This window comes from Stegodyphus dumicola, chromosome 2 (assembly GCF_044657685.1).
Source record: "Stegodyphus dumicola isolate Sdum_Otavi_A_Nest chromosome 2, ASM4465768v1".
Classification (NCBI taxonomy): Eukaryota; Metazoa; Arthropoda; class Arachnida; order Araneae; family Eresidae; genus Stegodyphus; species Stegodyphus dumicola.
Genome location: NC_140769.1, coordinates 216,339,944 through 216,357,152, shown reverse-complemented (window position 1 = coordinate 216,357,152; position 17,209 = coordinate 216,339,944). Strand labels below are relative to the sequence as shown.

Below are 17,209 nucleotides of genomic sequence, written 5' to 3'. Positions count from 1 at the left end.
AGTTTTGTTGTAAACTCAATTTTAAATTTTATGTTTGGAGGATTTTCCAGTAATAGAAGAAAGAGAGGTGAAATTTCTGCAGGAATACATTGTTTTGCCACAAAATTTCTGAAGGAACAATGCTTCGAATTCTTTCTCAAAGCAATTGCTACGATTTCATAAGTTTTCACCACAACAAAAACCAAATTTTTAATCGCAAATGCAAGAACCACGTTTTGAAGACACAATTTAAGCTAAAAATCCGAAACAAAAACAAAAAATTTAGATAACAAAAACATAAAGTTTCTAACCAAAAATATTTGACAAGAATCCGTGTACACAGCGATATGTTTTAAATTCACGAATTTCACATTCTAGACAGCGAAGGAATCTACGAACTACACACACCTCACTTCAATAAATTAACATAACAACAATAAATTTCAAAGAATACCATGTATACAGCATTCTTTTAAACTTTAAAAAAATCTACGAATTGCACAATCTAGGCATTGCGCACAAATTAATCAAATAAACTAAAACTAAATTACAAACAATTCAAAAACAACAATAACAAAAAAAAAAAAAAAACCATAATACATTCCTAAATAAAATTTCGCCAGTCACACAACGTCTCTGAACAAAAGTGCCATAATTTTGCTATATCACATGTCTTTCTGAGATTCAAAATTTCGAAAGTAATGATAAAAACTTCCTCCAAAGTTAACTTACTACACCAAAACCACAATCCAAATCTTAAATTCCGCTGACAGCCACATACTTTACGAGCAACCATTTGAATTCAGATTCACAAAAGAACTATCAGAAATACCCTTTTTTTGTCCGAGTTCTCATAGCAGCTCTGCATTTTGGACTTCGTTTTAAAAGTCCCACAGAAATTCCAAAAATACACTTCAATCCTCATGAACACATCCGTGAACAAAAGACTCGTTAACAACTCCATCATCATACCTTTTAGTACTAAATTTACTTTCCACATAATCTAAAATACATGACTAAAATCTTGCCACCACATCTATCATTGCAACATAGGCCATTTCAAAACATGCACGACACGAACCAACGAGCAATTAAACCACTCCAGCAAAAGATTTTTCAACATCAACAGGGTTGCCATATGACACACAATCGCACCAAAAACAGCGCAGAACACATATCGCCACATTTGGTGAAATTAGGGCACATATAAGAGTAGAGCCGAATATGAATATAAACACAGGGTGAATCTCAACAAGAGGGTAAAACTTAGAGGGCAGCTGTACGAGCAGTATTCGTCATAGAATGAATGGTCAGAATATGAGCGGTGAGAAGTTAAAGGGTAGTTTTCCACTGCCATATTTAAAGAATCAACACAAGAATGAGAGGAGATATTTCAGAAAATATTTTATTAACAGAACATGCTCATAGAAATTGCTCATCATGTCTGCTTTCATAATGAGATTCATCATATATCTGTAGATCTAGGTGCTAAGAAAATATAAAGATGAAGATATATAGTAGATAATAATGGAATTTAGATGATAGAATATAATAATGAAATATATAAATAATCATATAAATTGCAATAATAGAACAGAAAGAATATAAAGATGGCATTCACTTCTGAATATAAGCCCACCAACAACTGAGCAGATAAGATCGCTGAACACTGATAGTTGGACCTGTATGCAGCAGGGCTGTGGAGTCAATAGGGAAAATGACAGACTCCTGGAATTTTAAAGACCTCGACTCTGACTCCCTCATGTACATACATGTAAACATATACACATGGGTTACAGCTTTATTTTTTTAATATAAAAGAAGTATTCGATGCTACAGAAAAAAATTGATGGCACAGCAAATTACTTATATTAATTAGCATTTATTATGAAATGGAAAAACTGGCATTAGTTATTTCTAAGAAAGAGTGTAACTTCGGCATGATTTTTGTTAGAGGCCCATAGATCCGATTTGATAAACTTCAAAGCTGAGAAATTTCCACACTAATTTGAGTTGGAGGAAGAGCTGTTACTGTTAGGGCTACTTCTCTTAACTTTACAGGATAGATTTTTATAAGTTCTAAAAGAGGTGTCTTGCAAGCGCAGTCATATTTTTCTATTTCTTCAAAGGCCGTGTAGAAATCTTGTTTGTATTTTTCATTTTTATTTCTAAAGGCTGTTGCTTCTTTATTTTCATTTGCTTTGCCTTAGCCTTTTCAATATTATCCAAAACTATTTCTCAAAATCTAATTCATCACTGGATGAGTATGATTGAGACTCAATTGCAATGTCTGCAGTTTGACTGTCCTGATTCAAATTCTCCAATTGTTCTGAGAATAATTTTATTCTTAATGAAAGTTCATAGATGGCTTTCTTTGCCTTTTTAATTTGTTCGTCATCCAAGAAAATTCGGTGTTTCGGTTCTACGTATATTGAACCCAGAGGGATCTCATTGTCTAGCAAACTAGTTTCTCTTTTCTTCATTGAAGAAATGATTCATTCTGCAATAAACCCTCCATTTCAGAAAGAACAAACATCCCATTCTTCCATTCTCACCTCCTGTCAATTAATTCTTCAGATTGCAGCCTTTTTTGGTGGCTATATACGGTATAGAAAGAAAAGTTTCCAATTCTGCACGATCATTCTACAATCTTTCTGTTAGTGAAACATTAGGGTTATCTACATCTTCTAAAAAAGTTCTTAATTTTAAAAACCTCTTTATCATCAAATATGTATTTCCTTATCACATTGCTTGATCAATAATTGCTCCTTTTTTTGCTGGCTTCCTAAGAATGGCATCAATTTCTGCAGTTTTTGCTGCTATTGCTGCTTACCTAAATTTACCAGTGAGATTTGTAAATAAATGAAGTAACTAAATGAATGAGTTTAATCACTAATGGAAATCGCATCCATCCTCCTCCCTTATATTTATTTATTAATATGTCAATAAAATAGAAAATAACTATTTAGTAATGTATACAGTCCATAAATAAAAATAATAACTCAGCTTGTCATTTTTTTTTTTTTTTCCAATTCATTTTAATATCATTTCAAATTCAAACTATCCAACAAAAACTGGAATCAGAGTCGACTTGCTTTTGTGAATCCTTTTACCCCAAAATCTACCCGACTCCAATTCCGACTCCACAGACCTGGTATGCAGGTCCTGACAAAACGTGAAAGCTTTCCATATGTATGATGTGAATATGAACAAGTATTCCATGGAACACAGGCATTCATCTCCATAGGCAGGTAGCCCTAGTGTGCTATGTTATTACGAACTCCAGTCCACTGGTGAGCATAAAAAGTGCTGCCTCTTAGAATTTCTAAATGTGAAATGATTGTTATTATATAACAGCTAGAAATATCTAATATAAACACCTACAAACAATATAATTTGTGCATCATATAGCCAAATGGTGGAGATTGGCTATGTGTGTGATACAAAACAAACAAGGCACCAGTGAGATGGAAAACAATTCTTACTGATGAGGCCATGTTTTATGTGATTTTATAAGGTGAACATTTTGTTCTATTTCTTCATCAAGAGTCTATGGGCTATTTTTCGTTATAGAGCAAACTATTGTGGATCTAGTGTACCTAACCATATCTCAACAGTGACTTATTTGACAATTACGAGAAGACAGTTAAGAATTTAATTTTTTAGCAGTAAGAAACTTCACATTTCCAAGAGGGCATTTATACTCAAGCAGAGGTAAACCCTTGCTGAATGTTGGGGTTATGTCACTAACACATTGCACATATAACAGAATCACATTCCTCAAAGTTAGCTTTCTATCAAAAAAAGGGGTTAAGTGAATTCAGAAGAAAGAATTTATAATTTATACCAACAGTAAATATTATTGTAATTAAAAGGGATAGATGAAGCAAGTGTTAATTGAAAGGATTTCTATTAATGCTTAATAAGTAGGTACATGATATAGTTATTATTTTTTTGTTGAATAAAGGTGATTTTTACTTGGGACAGTATCTGAAGCAACTTATTAAATGTTTTCACAGTAAGAAGTGCAGAGTTTTTCAGTAACTTTCATAGTATCCTCTTCTGTCTTCATTATAATATCAAATAGTTCCTATGCCTTTTTTAATATTCATTTAAATTCTTGTATGTTAAAGGCTCTTTATCTTTTTCAGTATCCCTGCTTTCACCAATGGCTGGTATTATAAGATCATTCATTTCTTAATTTGTGATTTCACAATCATTCATTCTCAAGAAATTCTTTAATTTCTTCTTCCATATCTGAAAGTCCTTCAACACCTCTTGCTTTTGCAATTTATACGATTTCCTTAGCTTCAATTTCGGTGATACAAATCCTTTAAAATTTTTGACAGCTTATGGCCAGCAAGCTTTCATTCTTCATTGTTGAGAATTCACTTGTTCTCATGCAAGTTTAATCATTTCTGTGCAGTGTCTTATGTTGAAATGCTTCCAAAATGCCATTAGTGAGTCATGCTGTCTTTCATTTAATGCTTTATTTGCAGAAACATAAACATGCCTCACATGAATATTTTATTGATTCTTTGATCCATTGGTTGGATTAAGGAAGTGGTGTTTAGTGGAAAGAATAAAGCCTGTATATTTGGATGCAGTGTTAAGAGGCTTGCAGTACCATGTTCTGAAGCATTATTGCAAAACTCTGAAACCAGGTTTTGCTGTTCTAAGCAATGTTTGACTTCTTTAATGAATGAATTACCTGTCATTAAAGAGGGCTATTCCAGTGTGGTTGACGCTATGCAGCATACCTTGTATAATTGAAATTCTCATGTTGGACAAATTAAATGAAGATATTGCATGTATGCATGATCATGTTCCGGAGGTCTGCATTTGGCAAGGGTTTATTGTACTTACATTGATCAGAACTTTCTAGTTATCAGATTAAATGTCCTTGTTGTTTTCTGTGTCAGGTGTAGATTTTTTTTATGGGGGATTGTAATAAAGGTTGTAATCTTCTTAGACACTTAATTTAGGATAACTATGATCATCCATGCAGTCACTGCTAACAGTCATGACATGTTAAAACAAGCATGACAGGAGCTTAAATACAGAATTGAAGTCTGCTGCATAACCACTAGAGTACATATTGGGCAATTGACATTGAGTACAATGTGTATTAAGCTTGGAGAGATTTTTTTATACATTAATATTTTTTTATATTTGGTATAGTTATTGTATTATCAATTTTCTAAAGCCCAAGGGAATTATGAATCAGCTTATATAAACTTTATCTGTAATGAGATTATTGCTGAATATATTCAATGTCATTTTTTATATTTGTTGATGATTTTATATTTTGGCACTCCATAAATTATTTTTGTAATAATTTCCTACATCCACTTTTTTATGTGTTCTTATATTTTGCAGTTTCTATTTTAAGTTTCATCATGATCATAGTACTTGTCTACACAGAGATTCGATATTACAGCTCAAGTCAACTGAAGTTTGAATACAGTGTTGATCATGATATTGATAGGTAAGTACTGAAATAAATGTATTCTCTGAATTTTCATAATGTACACTCACTTCCAAAAGTTAAGCACGGAGAGGAAAATGCTAATTTCCGGAAGCTAGTCAGAGTTGAAGAAGATGCAATTCGCTGCAGAGGTAGATGGAAGTATGCAAGTATGTTATGTAACAGCCAGTTGTGCTTTCATGTCAAGAAATATGCAAAAAAGGCAGTCTTATAAGAAGCCGGTTTTATGAAGTGTTACAGAAGTTGATTGTAAGTACTGATAGAAGGTTTTTAAAACTTTCATACAATTTGTTTTAAAGACATACGTGTTTCTATGACTTCCAGAAGACGAATGGAAGATTCTGAGCGCTGGCGTGGTGTGGGGCGCATTGAAGCAGGACAGTCGATCACAGATGTTGCTCTTTTCTTCGCCGTTCATCATTCTGTAATTTCACGTTTAGGGAAACAATTCCAAACTACACAGACATCTGAAGGCCCATAGCCGGTCACCTAAGGGTTTACAACCCCCAGCGGAAGATTGATATATTGCTATTGTAAGCAAGCGGAATCACAGAGCGACCTCCACACCTGTGACATCTATGGTTACAGCATCCATTGGTAAGGCAATATCTGCAGCTACTGTACGTCGAAGATTACATATGAGTAGACTGTATGCCCGGGTACCTCGAGTTTGTGTTCCTCTATTTGTCCAATCAAGAGGGGCATGATTATAGTGGTGCCGGGAACATGTCAGTTGGAATGTGTCTGACTGGGGCAATGTCATGTTTACTGATGAGTCAAGATTTGCTCTGGAGCCAGATGACAAGCGTATAAGGATATGGCTTGAACAACGAACACACAATCAGTCCCAAAACATCACTGAACATCACGCATTCCGAGGCGGAAGCATTATGTTGCGGGCAGGGATTTCATTAGGATACCGCACCGACCTGCATATCTTTAAATGGGATTCTTTGATGGCTTTCTAGCATCGAGATGAAGTCCTAGAACCCATTGTGATATTTTACGCTGCAGCAGTTGCCCCAATTTTTGTTTTAATGGACGATAACGCATATCCCCATAGAGCTGACATCATCGATGACTACCTGGAGAGTGAAGGGATTGCGCGTATGGCGTGGCCAGCATATTCACCTGACCTTAATCCCATTGAAAATCTTTGGGATATTCTCAGCCATGCTGTATCTTCATGTTTCCAAACTACAGCCACTCTCATTGAGCTGCTCTACAAGAAGAATGACGATTGCTTAATTCTGCGGTGGCTGACCACCTAATTGAAAGCATGGCCACAAGTTGTAAACTTTGTATACAGATGAGAGGAGGGGATCCCATACCCTATTAATTGTCTTTTTGTTTTCATTTTATGCTGTTTATTTTCACTTTATACATAATTCTGTTTAAGTCTCCAGTATGTTATTATCTGATAACTTACAAAAATTTAATATTGTTTTCATTTCTGTATATAATTATTGATTTTGTTTTATGCATAAATATATATGCTACTTTCCTGCCAAAGTTTGTGTCAATCAAAGCAGTATTTTTTTTTTCGTTTAATATCTTCGTGCTTAACTTTTGGAAGTGAGTGTATTTATGATACTTTACAGAAAAAAAATGCAACATGATGAAAAATTTTTCAAATGGTGCCTGTAAGGTGACTGGCTGCCTATATGATGCAAAATGAACATCGTAGTGAGAACCATTGTCTTAGACTGTAATTCTTGTACATAACATAAACTCTGTTCTGGGGGGGGGTATTTTAATTTCAAACAGAATTACCAGTGCCTGCAAACCAGTGAGAAAGCATTTACTATCACAAGACACTTTCTTCAGATTCCCAGTGGATGAGAAATCTCAAAATTATATTGGCCCAAGGAGTCTTCTGTACATTTTGTGAAGGATATCTGCCAGTGTTTGTTGTGTATAGTTGTGAATTATGTCAATTGATATGCCAGGAAAATATGATTGCACAACAGGCTGGAATACTCAGCATGTGAATATGTTGCTATTGCGACTGGCAGCTATTGATTCTGAATACATTTTAAACTATGATTCTATATTCATGAGCTCTCTGACTTTTGATAATGATAGAAAAATCAACCTAGTTAGAAAGCTGGGACTTACATCCTTAATTGGTGACCATCAATACAGAAACAAGATTAACTCTAAATAAAACTGTGTACTACGTTTCAGCTAAGGTAGCTTTGGTATAACTCCATTGCAAGCATTCATTGTAATGGTTCACTATTAGTAACTATATTCACAAAAGGCAGCTTGTTTGCAGGACTGCTTTAGCAAATTGATGGTGTGTTATTTCTGCCAATACTGGAGCATTTATAGTGGCATGCTGTGGTTTTTACAAAAGAGAACTGAGTATGAAAAAAATCATAATCCTCTGCCAGATGACTGCCCACAGACAATGATGGTAGTCATCTTAGAAAGGTGAAATTTAGTATCAGTGTTTATTTATGATTTCGGAAATATTGGTCACCTTTGGTGATCGTCATTCGAAAATATTGGTGATCGTCATGAGAGAGTTTATAGTTATACAGAGACATGACAGATTTTATATAGAACTCTACAAAAACTAATACAATAACGGTTAATATGCTCTAATAAATTTATAAAAGTAAGATTAAGTTGAAGTCATGATCATACGATAATAAATAAATATTTTTTTATCAGGTGAATCTCATAATACATAATTAGTTACAAATATTTTCTCAGAAGTGCAAGGTCATCAAAACAGATTATATCGTAAATTCATTATTAAAAATATTGAAATTATATAATATTCCATTTTGAAGTAACAAGCATAATGTTTGATGCTTGTACAAATCAGAGCATGTAGAGTAGATCTACATTTTATCATCATTTTTGTATCTTTTGAAAATACATTATCCCAAAAAATACAACAGGCAAACAATGAAAACACAGGGTAGTGGCAGAAATATAATTCTACTTCCATGGTTGTGACAGTGACAGATGGTGAGCATGTTATCATAAAATGGCTTCAGAGTTTGCTGGTGCATGATCTCTTGCCTGCAGACTAATTTATTCTACACTCTTCTCTCTCCAAAACTTGGAATTACTGTAATTTGAACTCTTTCACATACCATAACAATGCTTTCATAAAGGTGAACTAAGATATAGCATTAAAATTTAACTATAATTACAAGAATCGCAAGAAAATTAAAATTCCGTATGTCCTATTGACTGTAGTTAAAACTATATTTATATATAGGAGTAGGTGTCCTTAATCTAGCCTTTCCTGGCATAAAGCCAGTGCAATTTGGGCTCCTCTCTTTTGAACAAAAAGTGAACTACACTCAAATGGCACACTGTTTCAAAAGGGATAAAATTATGTTTGTTTTAGTACTTTTGGATATTAGATAAAATTACTTGAAAGTGTTAATGCATAAATTTAGCCTAGTCCATCTAGTCCATTGACAGCATGCCACAGATATATATGATCTGCAGATTGTTATGAGCTGGAGCAATGATGTTGCTGATGCATGACATCAGATGCTTCTTTTTTTTTTTTCTGGTATTCATCTCGGTTCTCCAACCCCCATATCATTTGTACACCACATTTCTTTCTTCTAGCTATTATCCTCAAATTTAAGCTATAGTTAGCGCATTATAACATGTTTCTGCCACAATACTGCACTAAGAATAACTAGCTGTATGCAGGCAGTAGAGCCAGTGCAATTCATGCGGCTGCACCAGGCAGCATGATTTAGGGGTGACAAAATATTTACTGTTTAGGAAGAAAGCAGGTGGCACAATTTCAGAGTAGCAAAGTTTGCACGAGATAGCAAAAAGTGTATCACCGGTCCTGGCTGTACGTAACCCTCAGTTAACCTCGAGTAAAATCTGTTTAACCCTTGGGCTGATCATCCTGCGATTTCCACTGGCAGCTCAAATGTAGCAAAATTTTCTCATCCCGCGATTTCCGCGGGCATATGTTTTTCTTCCTTTATTGAGGAGCACATCCCGTTTTTTCCCCATTTAACCATTGAAATAAATTATATACAGTATTAGGCGTTTAGTTTATGTTTTGGCCAACAGATATTGTTAGTAGTGCCACCTTTTTCTTACAGAAATGGCTGCTAGAAAACGTTCAGCGATTATCTTGATTATTTAATTAAATTATTGAATTATTAATTAGATTTATTGATGAGATTAATAAGTAGATTGATTATTAATTATATTTATTGAATCTGGTGCAAAGACTGTGAAGTTGGACTTTGCCTTGAACCCTGTTTTGAACTCTATCATAGTAAACTGCATGTCTAAGGTATTTTTCACTCAGCGCTTTGGATTTTCTTAAATTTTATACATTTTAATCATTTTAATTTTTTATATTATGCAATAAATGGAAATTAACTGCAATTCTACTGTTTTTTTTTTTTTTTTTTTTTTTTTTTTTTTGGCAACTTAGTTTCTTATGATAAAAATCTATATAAAAAATATTTTCTAGGGGGGGAAGTGCATTTTTCAATTCTCCAATATATATAGATTTAAAATATGGAAAAAAAAAATACGCAATTTTGGAAACGATTTCGGTCCACAAATTGAGCTGTCAGAGGGTTAACAAAAGCATTCTGGATGATGCTTCAGAGTCATTTTTGCACTTTCATCTTTTTTCTAATGCAGGAAACAGCTGAAAAAATAATTTGTCTTTGGAAAAGTCTCAAATACAGAAACATATCTTGAATTTTTGTAAAGGGCATGCTGCTGAACACTAAATTATTGAAAATTATGTTAATATAATATATGTTCAAAAGTTGCCTATATTAGTTGCATATTAATATAATATTAAATATTGCATTGTGTGTAAATTAATGAGTTGCACATAATAAGAATTTTAGGTTCACCAGATTTAAAATCTGGAAGGAAATCAGTACTTACATACTAACACAACCACCGTAGTAGAAGCTGCCAAACTCTGGCAACCATGCATATAACCATTCTTCTGGCAACCATCTTCATAATAATCCCTATGTAAAGCAACGCTGCCATTTTCATATGCATTATTTTTTGTTGTATTCCAATTTTCAATGGATTTTAGAAACTAATCAGGATATTTTTTCCTTAAACTTAGTTTTGAAATATGAGCTTGCAGAATTTACCAGCCATGGAAGAAACTGCAGTAAAATTTCTGCGAGAATACAGAACTTTTCAGAAAAGTTTATAAAGAGAATAACAGGGAAATGTGTTTCCTTGATAATCACTGTTGCCAAGGGTTCCATGAAGCCAAGTCCCAGCAATTCTGGTTTTTCCACCTCTCTTTTTTGAAAACAGATTGCCGTGCACTTCGGAAGAAAAATAGTGCAATAAAATTACAGAAAAATTTGAAGAAGAATATAAGTGTTTTATTTTTTTAATGTATCAGATACAGTAAGACCCCGCTTAACGCGGGGGATACGTTCCATCAAAGTAGAGCGTAATGCGAAACAGCGCTAAACGAGGCTATCTTTATATGTAAATATTGGGGTTAGGGGAAGATGGCTAGGAAATTGGTTAGGTATTAAATTTAAAAAGTATGTTTTTTTAATAAAAATAAAACCAAACATTTATTTCCTAAAGCCCAAATTAATACTAACGCGGGGGATACATTCCATCAAAGTAGAGCGTAATGCGAAACAGCGCTAAACAAGGCTATCTTTACATGTAAATATTGGGGTTAGGGGAAGATGGCTAGGAAATTGGTTAGGTATTAAATTTAAAAAGTATGTTTTTTTAATAAAAATAAAACCAAACATTTATTTCCTAAAGCCCAAATTAATACCACATTATTATTTCTTGCAAAAATAAAAACAAAATATAAATAACAAAATGAATATTCTTAAAAAAAAACAAATAAAATTCTCAGTCATATTTAGTTAGCCTTCCACGTTTTCAGTGTTCTGCCTTTTTGTGACAAAAGCATCTAATGTTGTTTGCCTTTTTCTTTTGTGTTGTTCTCTTAAAAGTTCTTCATAAACGGATAGAGCATCTCTAAACCACACCTTACTTTTGAGCTCCTGTCAAAATTCGGATCATTTTCAATGAATTGATCCATTATTTCAGTTATGGTAGACAGACTCCTTTTTACAAATGCCATCGAAAGTTCTTTTTGCTCTTCTTCTGAATCACTGCTGTCAACATTTTTGTTTTCTTCTTGTTCAGTTAATTCCTTGAGCTCATCATTAGAAAGACTAGCCGCTGCTTCTTGAATTATTTCTTCGACATCTTCCACATTTACCCCTTCAAAATATGTCTGTACAATACCGCACCAAACAAGAAATACAAGTACACTCTTTCAGATATGTATTTGAAACCTATCGCTGCATAATATTTCGGGGAATCCCCGTATGCTGCAAGCGATTTCGTGGAATCCCCGGGTTGAAATAAAAGATCGCTAAACGAAACAGCGTTAAGCGGGGTCTTACTGTACTCCTTATTTAATAATTCAATTTTGCATTTTAAATTACTAAAGTATGTTTTCTTTACATCGATAGTTTGAGAACCTTTCTAAAAAAGGAGGCATACCAACTTGCACCTAACGCAACTTGCAACTTGGTAACTTTTATCTTTTCATCTATAAAAAATTGCCAAATTGCACCAAGGTAGTTGTGTTAATACGTAAGTACCAGGAAATCTTTTCAAGTAAGCCTTGAAAACATTTGATAACCTAGATCCATAATTAAATTTTGTTTGATTAATGCAATAATTAAATTTTGTTTGATTAATGCAGATCACTTTGAATTATATTTCTAAATATAATCATTAAATAAATAGTGTTAATTTAGTATTAATTCATCATAATAGCTTGTAAAAATCTAAAACTGGTACAGGTAATGCTGATATTGACAAAATCTTTGCAACTCGGTCTTTTCACTTTCATGTTATGGATACTGCTGGTATTTATGTGTGGGGTAAATTTGCATGCAAGTTTATTTTCAATCTGAAGAAAGGCTAAGAGCATAAACTTAAATAATTTAAAGAATAAAAAAAATTGTTAAGTGTATTTAATAAAATTTTGGGAAAACTGGAATTAGTAGAAGGATATTTCTAATCTTGAAAATTTGCACTTACTATTAGAATTAAGCCTTTGACATATATTCTTGGACATATTAGAATCTCACATTACGTGTAACTGATTTCACATTCTTTAATATTTATTTTGTTTGGGGGGGGGGCTTTTTTGTGACTTATGACTATGCTTTTTGATTGAAACAAACAAAGAAATGGCTGTTTCATTTATGTGATTTTTAACTGAAATAAGTCATTTTAAGGCATAAGAAATATCCATGCTAAACTTTGCCTATATTCTCTACTTGTATTTATCAGTTTTATGTAATTTTATGTGTTTGTGGAGTCCACAAGCTGAAAAAGGCCTGTAAAGCAACATGTGTTTTATGAATGCATGTATATAATTTATCAATCAATTTCATATTTTATTGCTTTTATTATTGCATCTTTAAGTTTTGCAGATATCTTCGTTTGCTTACCTTATAAAAAACGTATTCTTTGTCTATCGTATATGAAACTTAATGTTGTAGTCAGGGCTTAATATCTAAAATTAGAAATGCTAGAGCTCTGTAGAATTCTGTTAGAAATGGAAACAGAAATAAATAAAATAATAGATAAGGTAAAAAATAATGAATAATTAAATAAAATATTAATAAATTGAGTCATTAATGACATTATGATCCATCTGTTATACACAGATATTTTGAAAAATAATTTACGATCTAGTGTGACAAAAATGGGTTTGGATAGTGAATGTGTTTTCATGCATGATAATAATCCCCAACTATACAGCCCTAAATATATGGCTCTGGTTATTATATAACATCCTCAAGTTTTTGAAATTTCCTCCTCAGTCATCCAACTTCAATTCCAATGAGAATTTATAAAAAACTGTTGATAAAAATGTTAGAACCAGGCACATTTCTTGTAAAAATGACTTAATAACTACTCTTAAACAAGACTGGAAGTCCATATCTAGCTCAGTAATACCAAATTGAAGTCAATGCCAAAGAGACTGGAAGCCATTATTTACACTAAAGGATATCCTACAAGGTATTAATTTAAATATATTTATGAAAATATTCAATATTATATATACTGTACCAATACTTTTATACACCACAAGATGTTGGATTGTTTTTGTTTTGTAAATTTCTTATATATGCATACATTTATTTTCATGGAAATTTCATATGGAAATTTTAGTCATTCATTATACACATTTAATTACTTATTGTGGAATTTAAGTTTATAATTTTTATCAATGAGTCACTTTTAGATTATAATTTTTTTTTTTTTTTGAATAAAGAAGAGTCTTGAATTTAACTTTCAAAATTCTGATACACTAAGCATTTTAATTTTTATTTATTTTTTATTTCATAGAGACAGTCAAAAAGGAAAAGTTAACTCAAAATTTGTTTAAAGAAATTTTAAGAGATTCAGTACCTTAGACAACAGGAGAATAATGTTGGTAGCCTTTAAAATAGGCACTGTCATTTTACATTTGTGTAGAATTACAGAATTATCTGGATCTGAACGTTGAGTCTGAGGGAAAACACCATAATTGAAACTTTTATGGAATGTCTCAACTTGGTATTAACAAGGTAAAAACCAATTATATCTTCAGAAATGGTTTATTGGAGGAAAAAAACTGAGAACATTTGATTATTTCCAAAAAATTTTATCTGAAAAGAATAAAAAAGGGTAGTTATGATAAAAGCTGATTATGATAATAAAATGTATAGATGAGGAGTAAAGAAAATAAATGTTGAGAAAATCATAAATATAGCAACCTAATAAAGAGTACAGATAGCGTCTGACAACAATGCAGATTTTATGACTCTCATGGCGGGAACAGAAGTCTGCTTGAAACTGACTTGTCATTAAGAAATAGTGTCAAAGGGAGGAAAAGGTTTTTGAACGCGCCATCCTAAATTCTAAAATAAGAGTATTTGAAGCCAGATTTAAAAGGTTAATATGCTAATTCGATTTTACACTGGAGTCTGACTTATTTAGAGCTGTAGTGTGCTGGAATCATGACTTTATTTAAAAATTTAGAAGTACTGGAATCAAACACAGCTGAATTTAAACCTTTATCACAGCAAAATTTTTCATACCTTGAAACAGATACTGATATTGCTTGGAAATTGTTAAATTCATAACTTACAAATGGCCATGGCAAAAGAACACCTTTCTTTAACATCATAAACTATTCACTATTTAGTTTTCTTACACTGTGTAGTTTGAATATGTCTTGTGTTAGACCTTGTTAGTTACTACATGTGCCCATCAAGTTTTATCATTTCAAAGTAATTTTTATTTTTTTACAGAAGATCAAAATCTAAATACATGTTAAATTAAGCCCCTCTGTTTCATTTTCAGTCATGCTTAAAATTTCTGAAAGGTGCTTCATTTCATGTGTCAAATGCAATGTATTATCATGGAACTTTGTTAAAAAGCCCAGAAATCTAGAATGAGCCAATATAAAATTAAATGTACACTACAGTGTAAACTTCAGAATAGGAAAAATGCCTTTGCTTTAACTAAAACATAATAAATAAATTGCACCAAATTCAATGCTATACAGCAGACGCTCACTTCTTCCAGCTTTATGCGATAAGAAGACCACATGCAGATAGAAAAAAATTCTCCCACTTGCTCTCATTGTAACTTAAAATTAAATGTATTTAATGTAATGTAACTAAATGTATCTAATGTAATGTAATGTGCCACTTTCAACTAAATGTACAGAACAGTGTAAACTTCAAAACAAGAAACATGGCTTTGGTTTAACTAAAACATAATAATAAATTACATCAGATTTTGTGCTAAACAGCAAATATCCACTTCTAGTTCTAGCTGCATGTGGATAGGGAAAAAAATGCTCTCACTCTCTCACATTGTGGGATAAAAGGAGAAGTTCACTTTGCCTGTGTACAGGCTGTGATTATTAATGATGTTGTATTTAGAAAGAATATAGGGTCAGAATCAGGGAAGGCACAATAGAAATCTTGTTTTGCTTTAAGTTTCTGATTCTAAATAAAATTGATAATCACTGCAAAGCTGTGTGTGTTTAAAGTAATTAATAAAGATTTTACTATACAACTGAATTAAGAAATGATAATTCATTTTTCACAATTTCTAATGTATAGCCATGTGCTGCATGTAGTGCATGCGTTGCACTACTGCTGAATTCCTCTTGTATCATGCTGCCAGATCATATGCTAGACTGGAAACTGCATCAGATTGCATTAATTTGCAACCTCAGTTGCATCCTGTATAATGGTATAATATGATTTTCTTTTTATGTAGACCAGTTATATATCTACTTTGTTTTTAATTATTTGTACTTTTCATCTAATTTCTCCCTTGTTTTGTATTTTGCAGTAAATTGAAGATTAATGTTGATATTACTGTGGCTATGCCCTGTGCTAGTAAGTCAATTTTATAAGTAAAAATGCTCCATTTAAAAAATTTTTGTAGTTCGAATTTTTTTATTAAGTTGTAAATTTTAAAATTGCAGTATGTATTATCATGAACTTGTGAACTATTATTAGGTATTACAATAAGACATGCCTTACTGCCTTAGTTATATAAACTTAAAATAATTTATTATATAATTATTATAGTTAGTTATATAAATAAATTTTCTGGAAGCTCAAATTTTGTTTTCCCACAGGAGCTATTATTTTTTAATTTCCTGTATAAATGCAAAATATACTGCACATCATGAAAGGTTTTAAAAAGTAAGAAATAATCTTCTAAAAATATTTATTTTAGAAATAATTTTATTAATTCAAGCATATGCTGTATCTCTGTCCATTTAAGAATGCAGAATGAGTCATTAAAGTCTCAAGGATTTCAGCATATTAAGGCATTGCAATGGAATGTGAGGGGATAAACATAAATGTGAGTAATGGAAAGATAAATAGATGCTTATGTATTAATGCAACCGTCTTGGCACATTGTGATGATTTTTTACAGATGAAAAGGTAAAAGTTACTTATTGAGTGCAAGTTGGTTTCCATGCCCCTTTTTTGAAAATATTCTCAAACTATCGATATTTATTGTAAGTCAGTAAACATTATCAACATATGAAAAGAAAACATAGTATAACAATTTAAAATACAAATTTGAATTATTAAATAAGGATTACATGATACATTAAAAAATAAAACACTTACATGCTTGTTTAAATCTTTCTGTATTTTTTTGCATGATTTGTTTTTGCTTAAAAAAATCACAGAATTGCAGACTTAGCTTCATGCAATCCTTGTCAGCAGCTACTATTGAGGAAATCCATTTCTTCATTGTTCCCTTTAGTAAATTCTCAGCAAAATTCTGTACTCTTGCAGAAATTTTACTGCAGTCTCTTCCATTCCTGGCGAATTCCACAAGCTCATATTTTAAAGCTAAGGGTAAAAATATAATGATTTATTTCTAGAAACTATTGGAACTTGGATACAACAAAAAAGAATGCATCTAAAAAATGATGGCTTTCCGGGATTGTTATAAGCATGGTTGCCAGAGTCTGGTACATTTTAAAAATTTGCTAACTTCTACTAAGGTGGTTAATCTTCCTGTATTTGCCTCATCCCATAGTCCTTGCCATTTTATTAAAACAAAAAATAAAAACTTATTTCGTCCTAGTACAATTAGCAAAAAATCATGGAAAGTTTCCATCGGTTCTTAAGAAGAAATGTAAGATGTGGGTGCAGAACACCAGCA

At 32.2% G+C, this 17,209-nt stretch overlaps 1 protein-coding gene across 3 annotated transcripts in view; it reads left to right on the top strand.

Annotated features, from left to right (window-relative positions):
- The window catches only part of LOC118190789 (endoplasmic reticulum-Golgi intermediate compartment protein 2), a 61,739-nt gene that overhangs the window by 5,989 nt on the left and 38,541 nt on the right, over window positions 1-17,209 (top strand). For all 3 annotated transcript variants that reach the window (XR_015039784.1, XM_035361580.2, XM_035361571.2), the window contains exons 2-3: window positions 5,359-5,467; window positions 15,869-15,915. Coding sequence is in view for 2 of the 3 variants with exons in the window: in XM_035361580.2 (XP_035217471.2) it covers window positions 5,359-5,467; window positions 15,869-15,915 (156 nt within the window). In the remaining variant the exon portion in view is untranslated. The remainder of the gene's footprint in view (window positions 1-5,358; window positions 5,468-15,868; window positions 15,916-17,209) is intronic.